This window comes from Heterocephalus glaber, unplaced genomic scaffold (assembly GCF_053883595.1).
Source record: "Heterocephalus glaber isolate CG9 unplaced genomic scaffold, H.glaber_assembly_v1.0 deba00001572, whole genome shotgun sequence".
NCBI classification, from domain to species: domain Eukaryota; kingdom Metazoa; phylum Chordata; class Mammalia; order Rodentia; family Bathyergidae; genus Heterocephalus; species Heterocephalus glaber.
In genome coordinates this window covers 17,939,900-17,965,830 of record NW_028258357.1, presented here as the reverse complement: position 1 = coordinate 17,965,830, position 25,931 = coordinate 17,939,900, and the positions used below count along the sequence as shown (strand labels likewise).

Sequence of the window (25,931 nt, the reverse complement as noted above, 5' to 3'; positions counted from 1 at the left end):
GTCTTGCAACCACTGTGGAAGTCAGTATGGAGATACCTCAAAGAACTAGGACTGGAAGTCCCATTTGACCCAGCTATCACCCTGTCTTCCCCAAAGAATTAAAAGAATCATACCACAGTGATATATGTGCACCCATGTTCATAGCAGCACAGTTTGTGATAGCTAAAGCTTGGAAACAGCACAAGTGTCCATCAACTGGAAACTGGATAAAGAAGATGTGTTTTTTCTTATAACATGGAGTACTACTCAGCCATAAAAAATGAGAAATTAGAGACATTTATAGCTAAATGGATGCACAATTGAGGCAATAAGTGAAATAAATAGAACACTCGGGCTGGGGATTTAGCTCAGTGGTTTCGCCGCCTGCTGCGCAAGGGTAAGGACCAGAGTTTGATCCCTGGTACCAAATAAATAAATAAATAAATAAATAGGACACACATGTGTAAATACCGAATAGTTTCTCTAGTGTGAGGAACTGAAAGTGTAAATAAGGATTAAAAAGTATAATAGATAATGTGAAATAGGAAGAAAAGGGGCAAAGGGGAAGGGGAAGTGGGAGGGGTAAGGGAAAGGAAAGAAGGGAATGGAATTAATGAGAAAATGGAAACAGTCTTTGTAAATACGGAGGGATGGAGGAGTTGAAGGGAGGGCAGGGGAAGGAGGAAAAGTAAGAACCTAGAAACATTATGTAAAGGTGCAAATTTCCAATGATGAACGTCATTATATTGTGTACCTAAAATATTGTAGACCCTGTCTCAAAAAACTAAAATGTTTTACTTTTTTTTTGGTACCGGGGATTGAACTTGGGACCCTCCGCTTGCGAGTTTTACTATTTTTAAATTGAGTGACATTCCTGTAACATTTGCTAATTGTTTATTTTGAGCAACATGAATATACTACTATTCAATTAAACTTGTTCACAAAGAAAAATGGAACATTTTTTGAGGGTTCTCAGGCGTTAACAGCCAAAGACAAATTCCTAAACCAGCTGTTCTATGCCACCTAGTGACAACTCCATAAATTACACTTATTAGGCTAGGAAAGAATTAAATTCCTCATGGTATTGTCCTTGGATTTTAGGGTAAACATTTTGGGGGGAACTTATTTTTCCCCTTGTATAAATAAATTCCAGCTGCAGTCACTGAAAAGCTTTTCGATAAAATTTTGATATATTTCCATGAGAATTAACAGTCTCATTGCTAATGCTTCAGACTTTGTTTAGACTTCTGAGGTGACTCATAATTTCAGGTATGACAGTCTTTGCTTGATCAAACTTTGTCAGGGCCCTGAACCTTCTCCTAGCCCCGCCCCTGTACTTCCTTTCAGAATCTGACAAAGAATGCTGCTTAGTTAGTTTAGCAGGAACTTCCTCCCCTTGATATCTGATCAGGTTGTTCATCTTCCACCTGCCAGCTGATGTCTGCTCACCCTGGCCTGACCTCAGCAAGAATGCCGTTAAGTCCCTTTAGCCAGAATCCTCTTTACCCTGAGGCTTCCTCTTACTTATCTGTCATCCCGACGCTGTCTTTGTACATTTTGTGCTGGAGTAACAGAATGTCTGAGACTGGGTACTTTATAAACAACAGATTTCTTTCTTACAGTTGTAGAGCCTGGTGGCGGGGGGGGGGGTCCATGGCCAAGGGTCCCATACCTAGCAGGGGCCTCCTGCTGCATTGTCCTGGCAGAGGCAGGCAGGCAGGATAGAGGAAGGGGGACCAATTCTTTCATCAGGAACCCATTCACGTCACAACTAACCCACTCCTGTGAGAATGCCATTAATCCATTCACCAGGGCAGAGCTTTTGTGACCCAGTTACCTCTTCAGGTTCCCACCTCCCAACACTCCCACTCTGGGGATTAAGTTTCCAACACATGAACTCTATGGAGACGCAAACCATGGCAGACCCCAGCCTTCTTGGCTATAATTCCCACTTGCATATGCTGGACTTGGAACTCAGGCCAACATCTCTCCAGGGCAAGATTGTGGTAGTGGTCTCTGTACCTATCATAGGGTCCTGAAAAATGCTTCCTTTATCACTGAATGCTTTCTTCAGTAGCAGGTTGTCTTAGTTACTTTCCTGCCACTCAGACACAATACCCAATACCCACAACCTAGATGAGGAAAGGTTTATCTTGGATCACAGGTTTAAAGGTTTCAGTCCATGGTTGGCTGGGTCCAAGGCAGGGGGCATCACAGAGGAGAAACAGTCCATGGCATGGTGGGCAGGAGGCACAGAGGGATCAAGGGAGGAGGAGGGAGATCATGCCCCAGTGACCACCTCCTCTCACCAGGATTCACCTCCCACATCACATTCGGCTGTAAACTCATCAGAGGACTAATTCTCTGCTGAGTATCACACACTCATGGTCCTTTCACCTCCTTAAAACCCCTCCTATGAGTGTGGGAGGCTTTGGGGGGCATCTGGACACTATAAACCATAACACAGGTACTATCTAGGTAAATAAATGATTTTCCAATTTAAAGAAATTTTGAGATAAAATTTTTCTTCTTTCATATAATATGTATATGTGTATGTATTTAGATAGGTGAGATAGATGTATTTCAAGACTGAAAGCCATTCTGAGACCTTTCTATTTCTGAAAATCTTTCCTTCCTATTTATAAGTGGATTGTAACTGCTTTTTTTTTTGTAAAGGTAAGACCTGGAACCCAGACAGGGCCTCAGGTACCATACCAATGAGGCTCAGAAAAGCTGTGGCATTTAACATTTTAATGTTTACTGTGAGTCATATAAAGAACTTTTTAAATAAAACACTACTAGCACACACCTGTAATCCCAGCACTCTGGGAGGCTGAGGCAGGAGGAGTGCAAGTTCAAGCCTACCCTGGGGAACTTAAGGATACAGTGAGATCCTGTCTCAAAACAAAAAATATATATTTATTTTTTGTTACTGGGAATCAAACTCAGGACTTTGCCAGGCAGGCATGGCACCACTGAGCTCTATCCCTGGCCCAAAACAATAAAAACATTTTTTAAAAGGCTGGAGATGTACCTCAGTACAACGGCACAGGGTTCAATCTCTAGTACTGCAAACAAACAAACAAACAAACAAATAAATAAAATGGTACATTTCTGCCAAGACAGTAGTGACCAAAAAATTTCAGTGAACTGGCTTTAGTCTGCACTCTTTCAAACTTACTGTAAGGAAAAAGTAAACCTTATACATACACATGGTATATTAGTTTTTCCAACTTTATTGTACATTAAGAATGACACCTTTTAAATACAATACTGTTTTAAGAGACAGAAAAATCATATAAGCCTATAAACACTTTGACGAATTATTAGTCAAAGTCTCAAAACTACCTTCTACCCAAAACTGACCAGTGAGACAGTTAAATTCGTAGCCTTCAGCTACAAAGAATTAAACTACATTCACTTTCACCTTCTAGTGAAAAATAACCTACTCTCAAAAAACAGCACAAGCAATGCTAAGGGAGTGCAGCTCCTAAATGAAAATACGGGCTGACTTATAGTTTACTGGAATAACCCTAAGAAGCCTTTGAAACATCAGCCATGGATCGAAGTATTTACATGACTTAATCTTAGACTGAAAAGTAACACAGGTCTTTAGCCTTCTTTAAGGAAATGCTGAAATTAAACTTCAGTTACAACCAATCAAGACTTGCATTCAGAAAGGTCCCTTAAATATCAAATTTCTCTTCACAGATACTGTGTCCATTTTCTTCATAGTCCTCTCTCGTCACCACCATATCTTCAAAGTCATCGTTCTCTGATATCAACTTTCCACCTTCCCAGGCATAAGTAATAGGGCTGAAAACAAAGGTAAAATAAATGAACTAAGATCATTTTACAGAAATTGTCAATGGATAATTTACAGAAATGAACAACCGAAATGCCTGAAACAGTAATTACTAAAATGTTGCAAGGTCTACCCAACTTAAAAGAAAAATCATTTAAGATATACAAGTGCTATGAATTTTCTCTTATCCCCCCAATTTATATACCCTCTACTTCCAATGAAAAAACAAAAATACAAGGAAAAGAGCAAAAGATGACTAATAGGAAAAACAATGTTGTAAGTCTAAATCCTGTTTGTGGCAAAGATATGTCCTCTGATTAATTGCTATGGCAACTCAAGATATGGCTACTAACCCTCCCTTTCAAAAACTCCCATTTAATAGATGTGAAAAAAGAGTTTTGAGAGGTACAATGGGAACTACAATTTAGTCTGGCCTAGGATTTAAATCAAAGTGTTTCTAGTCTACATTTTTGCTGCTACACTTTGTTGCCTTTAATAAATGAAACACCTCAGCTAGGCTTGGTGATGCCTTTTTTTTTTAATTTATTGAGATAACGTCTCACTAAATTGCTAAATTGCTGCCTAGGCTGGCCTCAGACTTTTCTATTCTCCTGCCTCAGCTTCCCGGAGCGTCAAGATGATAGACCTGTGCCATCATACCTAGGTAAAAATTTAAAATTTTGTTTTGTGAGAGAGTCTTGCTATGCAGTTCTGGCTGGCCTTGAATTCTGTGATAGTCTTGCCTAGGCTCCTGAGTGCTGGATTACAGGCGTGTCCACCATGCCTGGCTTTTTAGTTTTAAAAAATTCCAGAACAAGTTATGGATTGGCATAATTTCCTCTTAATGGCTTAATTTCTAAATTTCTATTTTTTTGATAAAAATAGATACAAACTTGATTTCTTTGCCTATCAAAATCTCTTAGGAACAAAGGCTCATACAAAACGGATTTAACTTTTTAATTTAGTTTAGTTATTTTCTTGGTACTGGGGACTGAACTATATAGCCTAAGTCCCTTTTATACATTTTATTTTGCAATATGGTTTATCACTAAATCACCAAGTTGCTCAGGCTGGACTCAGACTTGTGATCCTCAAGCCTCAGCCTCCAGGCGGAAGGAGTCTAATGTTAACTGAGCACTTGCTACGTGAGAAATGTTATTGTTGGCACTTTGCACTTCATGCCATTCAATTCAGACATCTAAAGTTTATCACTTCCATTTTTGAAAAAGGAAAACGAGAGCTCAATAGGTGAAATAAACCTGCCAGTGTGGCAGAAACAGCTTTGAACTCAGGTCTTCGTATAGACCACCTTGTCCATGACAGGATGTCCACGTTTCATTTCCACGTAAATGACACTTACTTCTCAGGCAGCACAACCGAAACATCATAATCTGTGGGAGTAAGACATCGAACTTCTGAGTAGACGCGATCTCTAAATCCTGGAAAAAGGGAATTTCCGCCTGTCAAAACGATGTTCTTAAAAAAATGTGGCTGCATTTCTTTAAGAGAAAAAAGAAAAGAGAATAGGAAGGAAAAAAGCATTAGGAAATCTGCTTACTCATCTTTCTGGAAAGACACAAATGGGAGTTAGGTAAGATCTGATTGTGGATTACAATTCCTCATTGGGAAACCATATCATTTTTAGGTCCACAGTTTGTAATAAGGTTATAGTTTACACAGATGGAGACATGAAACAGTAAAATATGACCAAACAAATCATTAACAGAAAAAGCTCAGCTGAGGGATGGAAGAGCTACTGACCACTTACACACACACGTGAGCCACACACAGAAGATAAACATCGTGGCAGACCTTTGCTCTTTCTAACCCTTCTTCCCCATCATGGAGAAGGTCCACTCTAGGCTGAGAGTAGAAGCTACTCTAAGAGTGAAATGGTCTTTCATGATAAACTTTTTAACTTGCAGGCCCAAATTCCGACGTTATATAAGACAGACATATTTATTGTTCAGTACTTAGCTTTGATAGTGAGAAAACAGTCTATAATGACATGTAAAGCAAGACTCGAAGTGTAAATAAATACCCATTAAGATACATGCCGACAACACAAAGTACCACCACGTGAGCCAGGAAAAGCCCCACCAGAAAATCCACCAGGAACGAATGGGTGCCGGCCACCCCACCTAGAGCTTCTGCCATCAACACAGTTCCCTCATATTGACATTGAAGATTTGTGACACAACACCCATGTGGTGTAGTACAAAATGTTGTACAGGTTCTGATCACAACTTTATATAAAATGTGAAATTAATACTGAGAATAGTTGTGAAATAATTGTTAACATGATAGCATTTATGTGACTTTCTTTTTTTAAAAGGAGACGAAAACACGCTATACGTGGATGTGTTAGGCTTTCTTCAATGCCTAGACTGTTCCTTGTGAAGCAGGAAGATAAGATGTAAAAGTACTATAAAGGACTTGAGGGCATTTACTTAAATCATGCTTCAAGAGAAACTGGAAGTCACTTGGAAGTGCCATACTTCAATCTCCTTAAAACTAATCCTGTATGTTAGTCCAAGTACGTAATACAGAATAAGCCAGTCCCATCAATACCCCCAAACCATTACATTCTAAATTTCTATTCTGTACAGATTTTGGTTAAAAAAAAAAAAGAAAAATTTTTTTTGAGTCAGGGGCTTGCAATGTTTTTCAGGCTGGCTTTCAACTCACTATGTAGCCCAGACTGACCTCGAACTCATAGCAATCCTCCTGCCTCAGCCTCCTGAGTGCTAGGATCACAGGTGTGTGCCACCAGACCTGGCTTGGTTACAGCTAGAGTCCAAGGCCAGCCTGTATTACATAGCGAGATCCTGTCTTTAAAAAAAACAATACTTTTCTTAGATGATTACAGCAACTGAATATTCATGCAAAGATAGATTTCTTCATGTTTAAACAGTTCATGATACTTTAAAATAAAACTTATAAGCCAAGACAAATCAAGTAAGAGATACTCAAGGGCATTATGGGAATTGGAAATCTACAAATAAAACAGACAACATTTGCCTGAAATCATTTAGGAGAAACAGTGTTCCACGAACTCATGATTTTTGAAAAATATCCTTATTCTTCAATATTTTACTATAATTTATGTACCTTCAGGCAAGTTTTGAATGGAATAGACTATAGCCTCTGGAATTCCCATTTCTTGGATGCCTATGTCCGAAGGGTTAAAGAGTATTTCTGGAACAGCGAATCTTTCATTGGCCAGACGGAGAATTTGTTCCCCAGATTTGTATTTTCCACTCAAGACCATCTCTTCCCTTGGCTTAAAGAAAAATGAGATGAGAAGGTTAAGTTACATTATCCACTTCACATGACTGATAATCATCACTAAGATTTAGTAATGCTAACATCTTGGCTATGTTCTCGGAAGTGTCCAGTCTCAAAAGTTAAAATATGGCTTTCCTTCCTGTTGCCAGAAATACACACAAAAATGTTGCTGACTCTAATTTGTAATTCCCTGCAAAATAACCTAGTAGCTTTATTGTAGCCATTTTAAAAAAGAAAAGAACATAGAAGATGGAACTTCACAGTATATGTACAATGGTATACCGATTCAAATTTCTAGAGAACATACACTCAATAAAAAACCCTTACTGTATCTTGTGTTTCTATCACTATCAACTTCATTCCCTGACTTTGGATGTTTATTGGACATGTAGCTCTGTTCTATTAGGATTTCTTCTTTTCCTTGTGTAAAAAGCCTACCTCTTAGTTGAGCACGATAACCCACACTTGTAATCCCAGCACTTTGGGAGGCTAAGGCAGGAGGATCTCAAGTTTTTCCCAGCCTGGGCAACTTAGTGATTCAGCAAGAAGCCATGGGGCTGAGGATATAGCTCAGTGTGAAGGCCCAGGGTTTAATGCCCGGGACGGGGTGGGGGTGGTGGGGTGAGGGGATCAGTTTTCAAATTATTTAAGCAAATACATCATCTTTGACCTTGAAGTTACTGTAAAATGCCAACTCTGTATAAAGCCTAAGTACAGCAAACACAAATTTGAAGCAAAGCTGATTCATATTCTTTGTTATTTACTTTCTGCTAACCAGCCCATTCTGTGAGCTGTGTTCCTCAAGAGGCTAGGAAAAATAAGTAAAAAAGCTCCTTCTACAATATTCTACACAATACAGTCCCTTTCAATTTTACAAAGACTCTTCAGCTCTTCTAGCTTCAGCTTTGGTCACTGCTTCATCTGACTTACAGATGCAGCTTTCCTCCCATGACAAAATACCCCGTCCTTTATATAAATTTGAAAATCCTGAGGCATCTCACTTCTGAGCACCCCCACTCTACTCGAGTGCATCCTAAAACCCCTAATAAGCCCTTCTTTGGCCTTTGACGGGTCCTAAAAATTCACTTCGCCCCATGAAGTCAAAAGGTGGGTTAAGTTCCTTATTTCAGCTTCAGGGACCTTCTCAGACCCAGTATGGTGACAGGTCCAAACATGGGGATTCATTGTATCTTTCTGTTTGTTCTTGTCTTCCAAATTTCCCTAGATAAAATGAAAATTAAATAAAAATATTTGACCTGAGCTCCAAAAAATATATATATATAAAAATACTTAAGATGTATCAATTATTAAAGAGTAATATATGTAAAAAATTATTGTTTCCTTAATATGATCAGTTATCTGTCGGTCTAGATTTCAGCTTCTTCATGGTTTTCTTTCTGACTTCCAAGTGAAAGGACCCTCTACTGTTCTCTACTATCATGCTATACTGTCACGTTACACATCTACTACCTGGCACAGTACCTGGTCATAGTAGATAGTCAAGAAATTCTCTTTCTTTTGCTTTTGAGACAGGACCTTACAATGTAGTTCGGGCTGGCCTTGAACTCAAGGTGATCGGCCTTGGCCTCCCAAATGCTGTGATTATAGCCAAGGCCACCACCACCAGCGTCTGGTAAATTCTTGAACAATGTGCTGCTCTCTGTGTTAGGCATTTTACATACAGCTGCCCACTGACCTCTCAGAAAACCCTGTAAGATAGGCATTTATTTTGGCCTGTCTGCTCACTGGGTAGCCCAGGCTGGCCTCCACCTCATGATCCTCCTACCTCAGCCTCCTGCATGCTGTGATTTCAGCTGTGTGCCACTGCTCCCAGCCTTATTTTCCTTTCATTAATGACACGGGCATGCTCAGGAAGGTTACATGACTAGCTCAAGATCATTCTTATAACAACCCAAAGCACATACAAAACGTTCCACTCACTGCCACTCTTAACCTGGTTGTGAATGATCTAGATTTCTATCACTAGAAAATTCTATGCTCACAATGCTATTTTTAAATAAAAACTTCCTGAAAATTATACAACATTCTAGGATTAAGGGAAGCTATAGATCATTTTTAACCCAATTAAACTATTGCTGTAATAACAAAAAAGATTATCATTCCACACAGGACCACAGGAGTATTCTTCCTTCTTAGGCAGAAAAGAAAATATTTCCTATAAATTTACAAGTTCATTTAAAACTGCCATCGGTTGGAATTTAAGGGATAGAACTCATTTCGTCAACACTCAACGTGAAACCGATGCGGACCTGGAGACTTTGGTTGACAAAACATTAGCGGTTGGTTATCTAGTTCATAGCCCTGGTTCACAGGCGAGCACCACACGACTGATAAACATCTAAGAGCCAGTACTGGATGTGCCTGTGAAATGTCAGCACGAAAGCCACTAATCGTTAGTGTATAATCTGGTCCTACGAGCAGTTTTTGTTTCTGAGAGTCTAATTCGAAGAGATTTTTTTTTGTGGACATAGGTGACTGAAGGAATTTACAAGGGCGGCCAGGAGGGCAGCCATGATTCAGTCGATGTAGGCCCCGATGCCTGCACAGTCTCAGAAATTCACCCCCGGGACCATTACAAAAATGACTGGTTTATGTTCTAATGGCTCTGCAAAGAGTACTCCTTACTAATGAAGAGGGCGGTTTCCCAATTTAGGTCAGACAAATGTATTACACTTTAGCAGATACGCTTTTCTGATAACAGATAAAACTGGAATTTCTATCAGTTGTAAACAGTAATGATACTGAGACCTCATTTCTATTATTATTACCAGGATCAGCACTAGAAAATCAAGGTTGCAACTTTTCCACAGGCATTGAAACCTTTTTTCCGGAGTCCAGCCTAACTATACAGACCAGCCTGGTCTCAAGCTCATGATCTTCCCTCAGCCTCCTGAGTGCTGTGATAACAGGTGCATGCCACTTTTTTGTTTGTTTTTTGAGACAGAGTCTCGCTATATAGTTCAGGATGGCCTCAAACTCATGGCAATCCTCCTGCCTCAGCTTCCTGAGTGCTGGGATTATAGGTGTATACCACCACACCAGCTAAACTAAAAATATTCTTGAGTAAACTATCAAAGTCAAAATTTTAATAATATCCTAAGTATAAAGGCTCTCAAATAAGTATCTTTATTTTTCATTTTCTAAAATAGTGTTTCTAATTCCATTAATATTTCTTAGCTTTGGTACTCATCAAAATTTTTGAGCCTTGGGTAACAACAAAAATAAGTTCAACAGTGAAGAAATTTAAAATAATACATTTTAGGATATCTTCGTGTAGACAAAATATGGATTGTGATAAAGTATATAAAATATGGATTGTGACAAAGTATACACTTTAACAATAATTGATAAAGATTTACCATTCTTTTTGAGGGAACTCAATCTACTGTTTTTGGTTTGGTGTCATTTGTTTTTTCGTGGTGCTGGGGAATCAAACCCTGGCCTACATGCCAGGCCCTGATGTAGGCACAGCGCTCATCATCCAGACATCATTTTAAAACAAATAAACATATTTGCTGTAATATTCCATTATCTGGCAAGAGCCCAGTCCAACTGACTTTGCGTACTCCGACATAAAAGTACACATTCCACATGAAAATCAGTAAAGAACTGAGTTTATATTGAGTTAATGAAGTATAATCTATAACCAGATTCTGTTCACAATTTTAAGTTTCAAACCATCTTCTATGGCTTAAACCTTTTCTCCAAAAGTAATAACTAAAAGTATAGTCAACTTGGAGAATGACTACAATTCTGCTGGCTCACTGTAGAAGGTGCTAATGTGAGAAAACAAGGCTTATGGTTTGGCAAGGAGGAAACTGGCAGTTTGGAAGATAAGGTCCAATAAACTAATGGTTTCTCATTTCCAGGGCAGGAGAAGAGTTTTTAAAAAGATAAAGTCCTAGTTGACTGTCCAATTATCCACAAAGTTGTTTGTTTTTTTTTTTAAGTTTTCAAACTTACAGACTAAGCCATGCTAGGAAAAACATGTATATCATTTTTATTTTTATTTTCTCTTGCTCTCTTTCTTTTTGGTTTTTTTCAGACAGTGTCTCACTACATAGTCCAGGCTGGCCTTGAAAACTCAGGGATCCTCCTGCCTCCACCTCCGAGTGCTAGAATTATAGGCAAGTGTCACCATGCCAGGCTTTGTTTCGTTTTTTAATGTCCTTCATGATCCAATGATTAGTAAGGTTTGGGGAGACTGGAAATCATGAGACATTACTCAGAATTTATTCCTGTCGAAATGCAGATTACCACTGTAAATTAAGGGTGCCTTAATTCTCTACAAGGTGTCTTATATCACTAAACTGTTTATTTTTATTTTGTGGTATGGGGCATTTAACCCAAGGCCTCACGCCAGGCAAGTGCTCTACCACTGAGCTACATTCCAGGCACTTTTTATTTTATTTTAGGACAGGATTTTGCTAAATTTCCCAGGTTGGTCTCAAGCTTGCAACCCTTCTGCCTCAGCCATTTGAGTAACTGGGATTATAGATGCCTCTGGCCATAAGACTATTGGAATCAGCTATAAAACAGGAAGATGATCAAATGTGTCTATCGGGATAAAGATTTGGTGTCTAAATGTTCGCGGCAGTTTTCCTTGCTGAATTATGATTGATATTTCACCCTATAATCTGGTCAAAATAAATAATTATCTAAACCATGTATGCATCAACCAGCTTAAGGCAACCTCACAAATGAGTTAACAGTCCTTTTTTAAAAATTTGGTGTTTATCATTCACATATATGGTCTTATCCTTCTTTTATATTTATACTTTTTTTTTTACTTATACTTTACTTCATATTTATGTACTCCTAAGCATGAATTATTCTGTACAGACTTAAAAGTACACAGCTTTCTAAAACTTGCTTCCTTTTAAATGATTCTAGAATTTACTCATGATCGTTTTCATTACTGCTTATACAAATACAAATATATCAAAAATCATTTATTCTCCTTCTGTTAGTGGAGGCTATTTCCAACTTCTCAGTATTCTAAACTATTCTATAATGAATGATATCGTGTCTCCTTACATTTCTGACTAGAAATTTTTAACTTCCAGACTTTAGTAAGCCAACAGCTAGCAGGGCAAACTTCACATTTACCCATAGATCTGTCTTTATCTCAGCTGATGAAAGATAAGAAATTATTTTGACATCCAAGACAAGCTGTTTCTCAAGACTTTGAGAGTGCACTGGAATTTGCCCTTGGCCTTTTTCTTTTGCTTTTGGTGGTACTGGGAATTGAACCAGGGCCTCACGCAGGCCAGGAAGAGCTCTGTGGCTGATACATCCCCAGTCCTGACTCGCCCTTTTCAACTACAACCTGATCCTACGGGACCAAACCTGAGTAAAATTTAGTCCAGGGTTAGCTCTGTCAGTAATTTTTACAACAGGAAAATGACCAGTTTCTCACGGGATTTAAGCTAATTCTTAAGTAAACCAAAAAGAGTTAATTGTAACATAGGTCATGATTCTGCTTATTTCCAACATCTGTCCCATGTCCTATCATGTGGCTGACAGATTTTTCTGAATAATTTAGTGAAAAGCTTACTAATCAAATTTGTACACTTGCACCTGGAGAAATGGTCGCCAGGAAGGTAGTCCGACTTTAAGACCCTGCCAATCCTAGCCAGATGTGAAATGCTTCGAAGAAATATTACTGAGGGTTTTTTGTTTGTTTTGCTTTGTTTTTTTTGCATTACTGGGGATTGAGCACAGGACGTCTGCACTGAACTGCATCCCAGCTCTTTCTGTGTTTTTTATTTTGAGACAGGATCTTGGTAAATTGCCCAGGCTGGGTTTAAACTTGCAATCCTCCTGCTTCAGTTCACAGAATGCTAGGATTATAGGTGTGTACCACCAGATCTGGCAAGGATTTTTCAAAGTACCTTACAAAAGCCCTTTTTAATTGTACTGAAGTCAGGCAAAACATAGTCTACCATTACTGTATTGTCTTCTCCTTTCAACCTGTAAGACAAAATAAAAGAGATTTATGAAATACTTTAATTACGAGAAGCATCATCCAAAAATCAGCTTTCCAATTCTTAGATCCTTATACATACTTTGCAATATCCATGTCTCTATAAAAATCCTGAGACACATAGCACACATCTTCTTTCACTTGATTAATAACATGTGTTTCATCCATAACATGTAGCTGTCTAGAAGAAATAAACATTATAAAATTTGAAATGGGAAAAAAATAACATAATTAACATTTCAATTATTTTTTTCTGGAATTAAAATTTGGGGTAACTGATTTTTTTTCAAATATTAAATTCTTTTTTTTTTTTGAGACAGGGTCCTGCTATGTTGTTCAGGCTGGCCTTGAACCCCAAAAGCCCACATGTTAAAGGATTGGTCCTCAGTCAGGTGCTTCCAGGCAGTGCTGGAGCCTTTGGGAGGCAGGGCCTGGGGGAACTCAGGTCACTGGGGGCGTGGTGGGAAGGGGACATTGAGATGCCAGCCCCTCTAGGTCCTCTTTGCTTCCCAGCAGCAAGGAGGGAACTCTTCCACCGAGTTCCACAGTAATACACTGCTGCTACAGCCCAGAGCAGCAGGGCCCAGTGACCATGGACTGAAACCTCCAAAATCATGAGCCAAAATCAACCTTTTCCTTTAGTAAGTTAATTATGTCAGGTATTTTGCTACATTAACACAAAGCCAACCATCAACACAATGTAGTGTTTCAGTTTGCTTCTCAGGTTTGTTTACCTTAGTTTTGTTGACAATACAGAAGTTTTAAAACTGTTTTTGGAGGAGGCAGTACTAGGGATTGAACCCAGGCCCCGGGCTGCCTGCTTATTTATTTATTTATTTATTTATTTTTGAGGCAGAGTCTTGCCATGTAGTCCAGGCTGGCCTTGAACTCACTGTGTAGCCTAGGCTTGCCTCAAACTCACAGTGATCCTCCTGCCTCAGGCTCCCAAATGCTGGGATTACAGGTGTGTTCCTTCACTATTTATATGTATGTGTATATATATATATACATTTTTTTAAAGACTTTATCTTGTTCTCTTTGAACTTTGCTTTGGTTACATGGGTGTGTTCATTGTTTGAAAATTCACTGAGCTGTACTTTCATGATGTCCATACTTTTCTGTATGTTTTACCTCAGTAAAATTTTTTTTTTTTTACAGTTGTGTGTAAGAATACATATCCAGGGCCGGGGATTTAGCTCAGTGGTTCCGCCACCTGCTGTGCAAGCGCAAGGACCCGAGTTCGATCCCCAGTACCAAAAAAAAAAAAAAAAAAAAAGAATACATATCCTTTGTTATTTTTTCACTGTTTTTTTTTTTTGGTACTGGGGATCGAACTCGGGTCCTTCTGCTTGTGAGGCAGGCAGCAGAACCACTGAGCTAAATCCCCGGCCCTTTTCACTGTTTTTATGGTTAGCACCTTAAATTTATTTTAATTTTTTGTGGTACCAGGAATGTAACCCAAGTTCTTTATGCTGAGCTATATCCCCAGCCCTTTTTCTTTTGAGACAGGGTCTTGTAAGTTGCCCAGGTAGAAAATGAACTTGTGAATCTCCTGGTTCACCCTTCCAAGTGCTGGGATTATAGATAGGTATGCACAACTTAAATATATTCTTTTTGTGGTTTTTGTTTGTTGTATTTTTTGGTTTTCCGAGACAGGGTCTCACTTTGCAGTTCAGGCTGGCCCTGAACTCACTGTGTAGCCCAGGCTGGCCTCAAACTCTTGGCGATCCTCTTGCCTCAGCCTCCCGAGTGCTGGGATTACAGGTGTGTGCCACCATATCCGGCTTTGCTGTAGTTTTTATACGTCTTAAATCCTCATGTCTGAACCTCCTCTCCCTTTTGATTTGCTATTTCTAATCTGACTAAGGTAGGGAATTAAATAGTCAAACTTTCTGAAACTGACCCCAGATATATTTGGTTCTACAGTGAACAACATCCACATAACCACATTATAAATGCTATTTATGAGCTCTCATAAATGCTATTTATGAGCTCTCATGAGCTTTCATTTATGTTATGAAAAACAGTATATAGATGTTATAAAAAGAAATGGTGCCAGGTACGATGGTACACGCCTGTGATCCAAGCACTCGGGAGGCTGAAGCAAGAGGACTGCAGGTTGGAGGTCAGCCAGGGCTACCCAGAGTTCAAGGCCACCCTGGACTAGAGACTCTCTCAAAAATAAAGGAGATGGATTGGGTGGAGGAGGAGAAAGGCAAAAAAGAGGAGGAAGAAAAATGGCACAGCATCAGATTAATGAAAAAGTCCTTCTCTAAAGGTTGCACACTATATTATTCTGTCCCGTAACATTTTTTTTTTTTTGGTAACATTGTTGAAATAACAAAAATAGACATGGAAAGCAGATTAGCAGTTGCTAGGAGACAGGAATGAGATTGCAGAGCAAATATAAAGGGGTAATAAAAGCATTCCTTTATGAAGGTACAGTTCTGTCTTGATTGTGGTGGTTACACAAATCAATACATAGGATGAAAGGGCACTGAACAGTGTTTAAATGAATGCATGTAAAAATGGGTAAAAACTGAATAGGATCTGCAGCCTAGTTAACAGTGTTATACCAATGTAGATATCATTATTTTATTTGGTACTACGGTTATATAAGATGTCACCTGAGAGCGTACCAGTCCCTTGACTATACTGGTTTTGTTTTTTTGGTACCGGGAATTGAACTCAGTACCTTGTACTTGCAAGGCAGGCATTGACTATACTGGTAATGGTGAACCTTTTCGAGACCGGGTGCCCAAACTGCAATCCTAAATCCACTTATTTATTGCAAAGTGCCAACACTGCAATTAAGCCCGAATACTGAGGTTTTAGCTTAGAAAAACCAACTCGTACAACTTGTGATGTCATCACAGAGATGGCTCTGCGTGCCCATCTTAGTACCATTCTTGCAATGTCATGGAGCCTGTAATTATTTCAAAATAAAAAATTGTTTTTAAAAGTACTAGGGCTATAGGTGCCCATCAACAGATGAATGGATAAAGAAAATACAGTGTATATCTACAGTGGAGTATTATTTAGAAAAAAAAAAAGAAATGAAAAGAAATAGATGGATCTGGAGATCATAAAGAGCAAAATAAGCCAGACTGGCAGCCACCTGCCTCGCAAGTGCAAGGTCCTGAGTTAGATCCCCAGTGTCAAAAGAAAATAAAAAGCCACACTGGGAAAGACAAATGTTGTGTGTTCTCCCTAAGACGTAGAGTCCAAAAAAGATGATGTGCAAGCAGAAGGGAAACTGTTATTAGACAAGGGGATAGGAATAGCAGGAAGGGGTATAAGGCCGGTACTGGGGGAATGATATGATCAGAATATACACACTGAAACCCTTCGTGTGAAACTAGTGCGCAGGGCAGGGCAAAGGAGGCAACAGGGGGTTGAAACGATCAAAATATGTTATGTATATGTACGAATCTGACAACGTGAAACCCATCAATCTGTACAACCAATATGCATTAATAAAAAAAGGTGTGAAATAAACAAAAAGTACTAAGACTAAGCTGGGTGCGGGCCATGCACCCATAATCTCAACTACTTGGGAGGCTGGGGCCAGCTGGGAAAACTTAACAGGACTCTATTTCAAAATAAAAATTTAGGGGCCTGGGATTTAGCTCAGTGGCACTGCACCTGCCTGGCAAGTGCAAGGTCCTAAGTTCGATCTCCAGTACAGAAACAAACAAACAAACAAATAATAATTTAAAGGGGAGTGGCTAGGGATACAGCTCAGTGGTACAGCACTTGCCTAGCATGCCCAAGGCCCTGGGTTCCACCCATTGTGCGAGGAAAAAATCCTAAGACTGGAGGGGATGGGAACTGGGGATGAGGGCTAAGGCAGGGGTCCCTTTTTTATTTTATTTTATTTTATTTTTTTGGTACAAGGGATTGAACTCAGGTCCTTGCGCTTGCGCAGCAGGTGGTGAAACCACTGAGCTAAATTCCCGGCATGAGGTCCCGTTTTTAAAGAAAATGTTCTAAAATTGACTGTGGTACTGGTCGTGGTGGTGTACAACTATAATGGAGGATCGCTGTGAGTTCAAGGCTAGCTTGGGCTACACAGCGAGACTCTGTCTCAAAAAACCAAAATAAAAAAATTATATAATTGATTATGGTGATGGTGTACATATTAAAAGCCAGTGAAACCAGATACTTTACATGAGTGAAATTGTATGATATGTGAACTATATATGTGAATTATATGGTATGTGAAATTTATATCCATAAGCTATTTTTTAAAAGGCTTGCAAAAGGAAATGCAGATTTACTTATTTTCTCATAGAAAACACAAGGTAACAAAGAGACACTAACAGTAGCTTACCATTCAAAGTTAATATTTCAAGAAACTGAGATTTAAGAATGCTATTTGAAGCCAGGCATGGTGGCACAGGCCTATAATCCCAGCACTCAGGAGACTGAGTCTGGAGGATTGCCCTGTTCGAGGCCAGCCTGGGCTACATAGCAAGATAAGATGCTGTCTCAAAAAACAAGCACATAAAAAAACCACTTAAATGTTTATACACAATGAAACTAAAAGTAGTTGCCCAAGTAAAATTCAAGATAATTCAAGATGCTGGAGAAAGCTGGGAGATGGCCAAGTGCACTAAATTTCTCATCAAAAGGATTAAAAAATAGTGGATTATCAATATTGGTTAATCAAGAAAGAAATATCATACATTAGTAAGGCTCAGAGATCTTAAAACCATAAAAACAGATATAATTCAAATACTACACTTTGTGTGGAGTGTTCTGACATGAGAGGAGATCTATTTTCCTTTTTAGATCCTTTTTCTCTATATGGATTTTTGTTACTCTATTCAATTGCATATAGTTCTGCAACTGAAACATCACAAGTATTTATGTGTTTTTAAGCAACAATAAAGAATTGCTGTTTGTAGTTACAACTAAAAGTAAAAAAATTCTTTTTAATTACTTTATAAAGTTCGTTCCTTTTACCCTCCCATCCTCCCAAAGAATCAAAAGCAAGTGTTACCTGTACGAGATGATCTCCTTTAGGTGGTTGGTTAAGAGCTTTCCGCCCACATTTATCCTAAAAGAGGAGAATTCAACTTTGGTTCAGTTATCACACATTTCATCCTAAGAAATAACATGAGATAAGAAAAAAAGAATTAAATGCAACTCACCGAATAATTGCTTCTTTTTTCTTTTTACTTCTACAATACGGAACTATATGTGTAAAAGAATATCCACTGTCTACAATAATACAGCACAACTCAGAAGGGTTGTCTCGGAAATACCTATGTGCACTGAGGGTCCCCGCTATCAAAAGAAAGCAAGAGAGAAAGAACATTTTAAATAAAAGTATACCATTTAAAGCAATAAAGAAAACTAAGGCAGGCAGAAAGTTCCCATTAACTGTAAGAAAAATGTTAATTGATAGTAATATTCATTAGCTGTCACAAGATCTTCATAATGTTTAAACTTCTAAAGTTCACACCTATGTGGTAAATATAAAAAAAAAATTCAAGATCGGTTGTTTTGTTTGCTCAGAACTGGGGACTGAGCTCAGGGCCTTCATGCTGACTCACATCCTTGACCTTTTTTAAATTTTTATTTGAGACAGGTTCTCACTAAGTTGCTCAGGCTGGGCTCAAACCTGTGACCTTCCTGTCTCAGACTCGTAGGGTGCTGCCTTGTGATGAGTTTTTAAAGATAAATTTCATGGCTTTTAACAATCCTATGACAGCAGTTAATTTTCCCCAAGCACTTACATGTCAGGCTCTATTCTAAACTCTACATAAGGGGTGTGTACGGTACAGCACATACTTTCATGTCACAGCAATACCATTTTACAGATGAGAAACCTGAGGCACAGCAAAGGGAAACCATGTGCCCCAGCCACACAATTAGGAAGTGGCAGAACCAGGATTTCAATGTGGACAGTGTGACTTCAAAGCAGGTCTCTCAACTGGGGACTACTGACATTCTGGGTCAGTAACTCCTTTCGGGGGCTTTCCTGGGGATTAGATGTTTAGCAACATCGATAACCTCTACCCACTAGATGTCAGTAGTCCCTGCCAAGTGTAACACCTACAGATGTCTCCGATGTCCCCGGGAGGAAAATCACCAGGGCTGAGGAGCCTCCTGCACATTATGCTCTTTTTTTTTTTTTTTTTTTTGGTACCAAGGATCGAACTCGGGACCTTCCGATTGCGAGGCAGGCGGCGGATCCACTGAGCTAAATCCCAGGCCCTAGATTATGCTCTTAACCACTGCCATGTACTGTTGCTTATAAGGGCATAAATCCTCGAGCAAATTATTTAAATACTTCCATTGGACACTCAGGTAATGCAATCGTAGCCTTTAGCAAACTTGTTTCTCAATATTTACTGATTGCTTTCCCTCATTCTGGCAACCGAAGTTATTAATATTAATGAAAACATTAATAATAATGGCAAGCCCAAGCTGGGTGTGGTGGTGCACATTTGTGATCCTAGCACTCAGGAGGCTGAGGCCCAAGTTCAGTCCAGCTTGGGCTACACAGTGAGTTCAAAGCCAGCCTGAACTACATAGCAAGACCCTGTCTCAAAAACAGTAACAAAACAAAAAACCAATAGTAAACCCGTGAATGACAGAAAGGATAACTAGCTCAGGCTAATCTTAGATAGTATTATCCATATAACAGAATTTCAATGAATACTTTAACTTACCATTTACTCTTAATACTGCTTGAAACTGGTATTCTTCAAATAGAATTTCATTCATTGATTCTTGAATTGAAGTGAAGTTAAAATACGGTTCTGTGATAATAATATTAGTATCTAAAAAATCAACCTAAGAAAAAAAATCCCCAAAAGTTTCATAATTTGTAGTGACTATCATCATCACTTGTTTTACACAGATAAAAAAATTATTTAACCCTCACAATAATCCTGATGATCATCCGCATTTAATGGACGAGCAAACTGAGGCAGAGAAAAGTTGAATAAGCTACTTAGGGGCTTAGCTAGAATTTGAACCCAGGGAATCTAAATACAGAATCCATGTACTGCTGGGCACAGAGGTGCACACCTGTAATCTCAGCTATTCAGGCAGCTGAGGCAGGAGGGTGGAAAAGTTCAAGGGCAGCCTGAGCAACTTAGCAAGACCATGTATTAAAAAAAATAAATAAAAAGATGAAAAGGTCTGGAGATGCAGCTCAGTGCTTCCTGGGTTCAATCTCTATCTCTCTCACACACTCAAAACAAACAAACCCCACAAATGAAAAAGCACCCCAGAATCTGTGTGCTTAACTATTAATGCAATCCTACCTCTCTGGCAGCATTAATAAAATGGAACTGCCAACCTGTTAAAAAAAATTCATGCAACAGTAACAACTGATATAACCAGAGCCACTGTTATTTTATTTTTAATGGAAAAATGGTAAGAAGCTTCCAGATATGTTTATTTGGAGAATTTATATATATAGAAAACTCAACAGTCTCCACTTCACCAATTTAGGGGCGGGGCCCCGATCCCTCGCCTTCTCCAGCTTGGCAGTGAGAGCCACAGAGGCTGGGGCCAGGACACTGCCTCCCGAGGGACGGTGGCTCTTGGCATTTGTCTTTGCAATCGGTCTCGGTGGCTTCCACCAGCTCAGCCACAGTGCCCATCTTCCGAGAGGACTCACGTGAAGCAGCCGGTGGCGCAGGTGACTGGTGAGCCAGGCTCCCCACGCCAACCTTCCTCTGACGATGTGACAGCGAGTCCCCATCGTCAGACAGAGCTGGCGGGAAGACCGAGCGCCCCAGGACCCATGTCCCGGACAGTCACTACCAGCTGAGCCTTCCTGTTCTCCACCAAAGTGGCGACACTACCGACCCCCGCTCCACAGACAGGTGGTCTCCTAAGGGTACATTCCCATGGCCACAGCTTCTGTCTGGGCCCCAGCCACTAGTCAGCTGCTTCTCTTCCTTTGCTTCTTTTCCTTCTTTCTTTCTGAGATAGAGTCTTACTATGTAGTTCAGGCTGGCCTTGAACTCTTGGTGATCTTACTGCCTGAGTGCCAGGATCATAGGTGTGCGCCACCACCTTTGTTTCTGGTCTGTACTTGTAAACCAGCTTATGCAGTCGTAGCAGACCAAGGCCTGGGTGAGTTGGTCACTGCCAGAGGCTCTTTCAGCCTCTTACAGAGGAGAGTCTTTTGCCACTGCAGAGATGCAGTGGGGTAACTGACAAAGCAGACAAAGGCCCTTTTGTGCTGGATGTCCAGTTCCTTGCCAAAATTCTGAAGCCTTGCCAGGCCTGGTGGTGCATATCTGTAATCTCAGCACTAGGGAGGCTGAGGCAGGAGGATCACCACGAATTTGAGGCCAGCCTGGGCTACACAGTGAGTTCAGGGCCAACCTGAACTGCACAGTGAGATCCTGTCTCATAAGACAAAAAAAAAAAAATTAGGCCTTTTCTCAAACATGGGATTTAACACCGTTTTTGCTTCTCGTGATAGCAGTGGCCTGGGGCGTCTTCTCCTTTGGCTTTTCTTTTTGGCATCTTGGGCAGCTGGAGGAGAGCTCTCCCAAATATTCTTTAAAAGTATTAAAACTTGAACATAGGGCTGGGGATTTAGCTCACTGGTTTCACCGCCTGCTGCACAAGCGCAATGACCCAAGTTCGATCCCCGGTACCCCCCCAAAAAAAACAAAAACAAAAACTCGAATATTCCACACAATAGCCATTAAAAGCACAAAATTTTCTTGTAATATCCAAATACATTTAAATCTGTAGGAAAAAATATTGTGAAAATAACAATGGCGCAGTGAATTTGTCTAATGATAGCAGAAATCTTGGGCTGGGGATGGAGCTCAGTGGTAGAGCACTCACCTAACATGTGGAAGGCCTTGGGCTCAGACCCCAACATCAGAAGAAAAGAAGTAGAAATCTGAAGTTAAATTTTAATCTTGAATTTCATATAGACTCTCTCCAATTTCCTCTTTAACATGGAAATACTATTCATTTGCATTTATTAAACATTTAGAAAATCAAAGGTAGGCAAAGTTAAGTGAGTGTACTGAAAGCACACTGCTAAGTCTATAAATCTTAAAATATAAGTTCTAAGTTTTCACTTGAATTAGTCACAGAAATAGAATTTCAATACATACTAATTTACCTGATACATTTCCTTTCCAAAAAGGTAATCCCAAACTTGTCGTTGGACATCCCAATTCACCAAGTAGCCCTAAAAAAACTTTAATAAATTAATTATCATGAATATTTAAACAATTCTTAAAAATCAGATTAATATTAATTCTAAATCATTCTAGTTCTTTATGCCTAATGCTTATGTTTAATGTTCTTTATGTCTATGTCTAATGCAATTTTTGGTCTAATGCTGTATGAATTTCAAACTAATTATAATGGTATTTTTGTCCCTGTAAAAGTTCAAAAATTGCAAATTAACAACAATCAAAACCTCAAGAACACACCAATATATAGAAAAAGTATTCTCTATACTTTTGTCTTAAATTAGTGTGTGTGATACCACCTACACAGATTTAGCATAAGTAAAATTCAGTATTCACAATCAGTAGCTAAATAATGGCCATTTATTTTTACCAAGACAATTTAATTTTAATTTTTGGTTTTAAATAGATCTTAGTTAAAATTTAAGTCAACTTTTCTCAGAAATCCAAAAATATTTTCATACATAGGCACAGTCTTGTAGGTACAATTAAAAATTAATTTAAATGCTAGAAATGACACATATTGGGTTACCTTTTGAAAAGGAAGGATGTAAAAGAGTCCTGAAGGGTCTTTTATTTCATCTATCTGGTTAGCAGTAAATGTTTTAAGACGTGCTGTTTTTGACCTGAACTGACAATTGGGAATAACCCTAGAACAAAGAAACACAATTATCCTGTAAATATTTAGTTTTTAAAAATATCTTCACCTAACCACCACCCCCGAGGCCAAAAGATAAGTACATTCAAAACCAGTGTTGCTCATTCTGTCTTCAAATAATTTTAAAATTCCTTTAAAAAAAAGATTCTAATATTTAACTGGTTCTATAATGGACTCTTTATCCTTCTCAAATAATCTTCCAGAAATCCTTAGATGTGAGCATTGACTCTGCTACTGCACAGATGACAGCCAGGTTTGATAAAGGTCCTAGTCTTTTGGGCTTTAATGTGGAAATTCCTTTTTTTTTTTTCAGTACCAGGGATCGAACTCGGGACCTTGCGCTTGTGGGGCAGGTGGCGGAACCTAATGTGGAAATTCTTAATACCATTCAGGTCACAAATTCACAGGTTCAAAACTCTGGCCTAAAATTAAGTTTCCATGCAGCAAAAGATTTTCAGTCAGTCAAAAGGATGCTGGCTATGGTGGCTTTCCTCAAGATAGCTGGCCCTGCTTCCTCCAGGATGTACTTTTATCTTGCTTTGTCCTCTTTTATTTAGCCCAAGCTCACTCTGCAGAGCCAGTTTCTTCCTCACTCTTCATTTTTACTTTTTCAAATAAACTTTGCCACTGCTTTTTTTTTGAGGTTTTTTGGGGGGTTTTTTTTGGTACCAGGGATTGAACTCAGGTCCCTGCACTTGCAAGGCACGCAGTGGAACCACTGAGCTAAATCCTCAGCCCATGCCACTGCTTTTATTTTAAAGGATACAGAAGTAGGGGGCCGGGGATTTAGCTCAGTGGTTTCGCCGCCTGCTGCGCAAGTGCAAGGACCAGAGTTCGATCCTCGGTACAAAAAAGAAAAAAAAAAAAAAGGATACGGAAGTAGGAACTTCTTTTAAATATTGCTGTAGCTCATCATGAACTTACACTCTGCAAAGAAAGTCAAGTCAGAGTCATGAAACACAGGTATGTACGTGTACACACACACCATCACATTGGGAGTACACCGATAAAACGTTTTGTGTCTGCTTATTTCACTTATTTACACTACAATCATTTTCCTTACAAATTTAAGTATTCTTTGAGAATAGCATTTTAAGAAGCTTCATAGACAAGGTGCAGTGACATGTTCCTGTAATCTCAGGTACTCAGGAAACTGTCACAGGAAGGTCCCCTAGACCTGCAGTTTAAGGCCAGCCTGGGCAACATAGTGAAACCTTGTTTCTTTCTTTTTTTTTTTTTTTTGGTACCAGTGATGGAACTTGGGTCCTTGCGCTTGGCAGCGGACCCACTGAACTAAATCCCCGGCCCCCTTTGTTTTTTAAATGAAGAGAGACAGAGACAGACTCAGGGAAGAGGAGATCCAGAGATACCAAGTAGCTGAGCACTTGTTAAAGCACAAAGCCCCGGGTTCCCTGGGTTTGATGGCCAGCACCAAAAGGAAATAAAGAAGCTGCGCTGCTATTAATCTCATGGTTGTATTATAATGTATTTAGCCAATTTTCTATTATTTGGTTGCTTTCCATTTTTTTGTTAACTGTACACTGTCTATAAATAATACAGAACATCCTTGTACTTACTCTTATCAAGTACCTCTAGATGATTCCATAAGTGATGACAAAATTGCGGTCAAAGACTATTAGCTATCATATAAACTGTCAAAATGTTGTCCCGAAGACTAAAAAAAATTACATTCTTATTCAGTTTGAGTTCCCTCCTTAAAAAGAAATGAGGGCTGGGTGTAGCTCAGTGGTAGAGTACTCACCTAGCATATGTGAGGCCCTACGTTTGATTTCCCAGACGCGAAAAAAATGCTTATTCGAACATAAATTTTATGAATATGCATCTTATGAATGAATTTTAGTACAGTAATTAATTGACTTTGTCAATCAGGCCAGCCATTAGGCTAAAGCCTGCAAAGTCTCTATACCTTTAGTCGGTAGCCTTTTGATTTTGTGGGTCATCGAACACTTTAAAGATCCAGTGAAACTTATAATCATGTCCTCAGGAAATACAGATACACCCAAAATGTTGCCCACAACTTCTGAAGGTTCATGAATTTTCTTGATTGAGTCCTTTCCTGAGAAATGAATGCATCGCTAAAAGCATACTCTCCTTGGCTATTTTGTTAGAAAACGAAACACACACCTCACTTGCGGAGCGCAAAGCCCAAACTAAACCAAAGTCAATTCCATTTCAAAGCATCGCAACCCCAACGGGACTCCAGCCAGAAAATCCTTAAGGCTCGGGTTAGGGCCCCGCGAGGGCGCTTGGAGACTTACGTACGGAGAGAAAACTTTGCAACCAGAACTTCTAGGTACACATGTCTTGTCCCCTGAAGAAATCGAACACTTACGAGACATTTTCATGGCTGTAACCGATTTTAGCGTTGTAGGCTCCGTTATCCAGCACTAAAGTGGTCATTCTAGTCCAAACCACACCGTATCAACCGTCCCTTTCCCTTCCGGGCCTTTCTGCTCAAGCGTCTTCCGGTTCTCTATGGTGTACTGGGCGGAGCGATAGAGCACGTTTCCGGTTACCCTGGCAACGGAGGACGCCGGAAGCCAGACAGTTCAACGCCCTGCTAGTCAGCGAGCATCCCGTTTTTTGTTTTTGTTTTGGTACCGGGAATCGAACTCAGGATCTTGCGCTTGCGAAGCAGGCAGCGGAACCACTGAGCTAAATCCCCGGCCCTGGTTTTAAATGCTAACTTGTTTAGGTAATGGCAAGATTTGTCAGAACTAGAAACCGCTAAGTGCCTTTTCGTCCATTTGGTAGTTTCCTGACTCCTCAGATTAACGTGCGCCTGCACGTTTCTTCTAACACCAATGGCTGACAGGCTGTGTATGTCTTGGAATAGTATTGTCCATACAATGACTTAAAATTCAAAACCTTTAGCAGCGTGGAATTGGATATGGGGTCTTTCTAGCCTCATTCCCTGGCATTGCACAACCGATTGTGGGATCCAATCATCATGAATTATATATGTATTGTTTTGTCAACGTC

At 39.5% G+C, this 25,931-nt stretch overlaps 1 protein-coding gene across 11 annotated transcripts; it reads right to left on the bottom strand.

Moving 5' to 3' along the window:
- Nucleotides 1–3,199: 3,199 nt before the first annotated feature.
- Actr6 (actin related protein 6) lies at nucleotides 3,200–25,437 on the bottom strand. 11 transcript variants are annotated; one of them, XM_087192649.1, is made up of 11 exons: nucleotides 25,282–25,437; nucleotides 22,803–22,920; nucleotides 22,198–22,266; nucleotides 19,763–19,886; nucleotides 18,236–18,371; nucleotides 18,085–18,141; nucleotides 13,162–13,260; nucleotides 12,988–13,066; nucleotides 6,896–7,067; nucleotides 5,145–5,283; nucleotides 3,200–3,795 (listed from the first exon to the last, which is right to left on the bottom strand). In XM_087192649.1, exons 1-11 carry the CDS (start codon nucleotides 25,347–25,349, stop codon nucleotides 3,666–3,668), a joined length of 1,191 nt encoding a protein of 396 aa, XP_087048775.1. In that variant the 5' UTR covers nucleotides 25,350–25,437; the 3' UTR covers nucleotides 3,200–3,665. The 11 variants fall into 11 exon arrangements, with proteins under 11 accessions (XP_087048775.1, XP_087048777.1, XP_087048774.1 ...); XM_087192651.1 differs by having other exon boundaries at nucleotides 5,145–5,223; XM_087192648.1 differs by having other exon boundaries at nucleotides 25,212–25,411.
- Between the last annotated feature and the right edge of the window lie 494 nt (nucleotides 25,438–25,931).

What these genes read in the sequence shown, in the direction of transcription:
- Actr6 (XM_087192648.1), bottom strand. Translation starts at nt 25,294, where the DNA reads ATGAAAATGTCTCGTAAGTGTTCGATTTCTTCAGGGGACAAGACATGT. An exon ending in TTGGAAAGGAAATGTATCAG is followed by an intron (nt 19,887 to 22,197) that starts GTAAATTAGTAT and finishes TTTTTTTCTTAG; the next exon opens with GTTGATTTTTTAGATACTAA. An exon ending in AAAAAAGAAGCAATTATTCG is followed by an intron (nt 18,142 to 18,235) that starts GTGAGTTGCATT and finishes CTCCTCTTTTAG; the next exon opens with GATAAATGTGGGCGGAAAGC.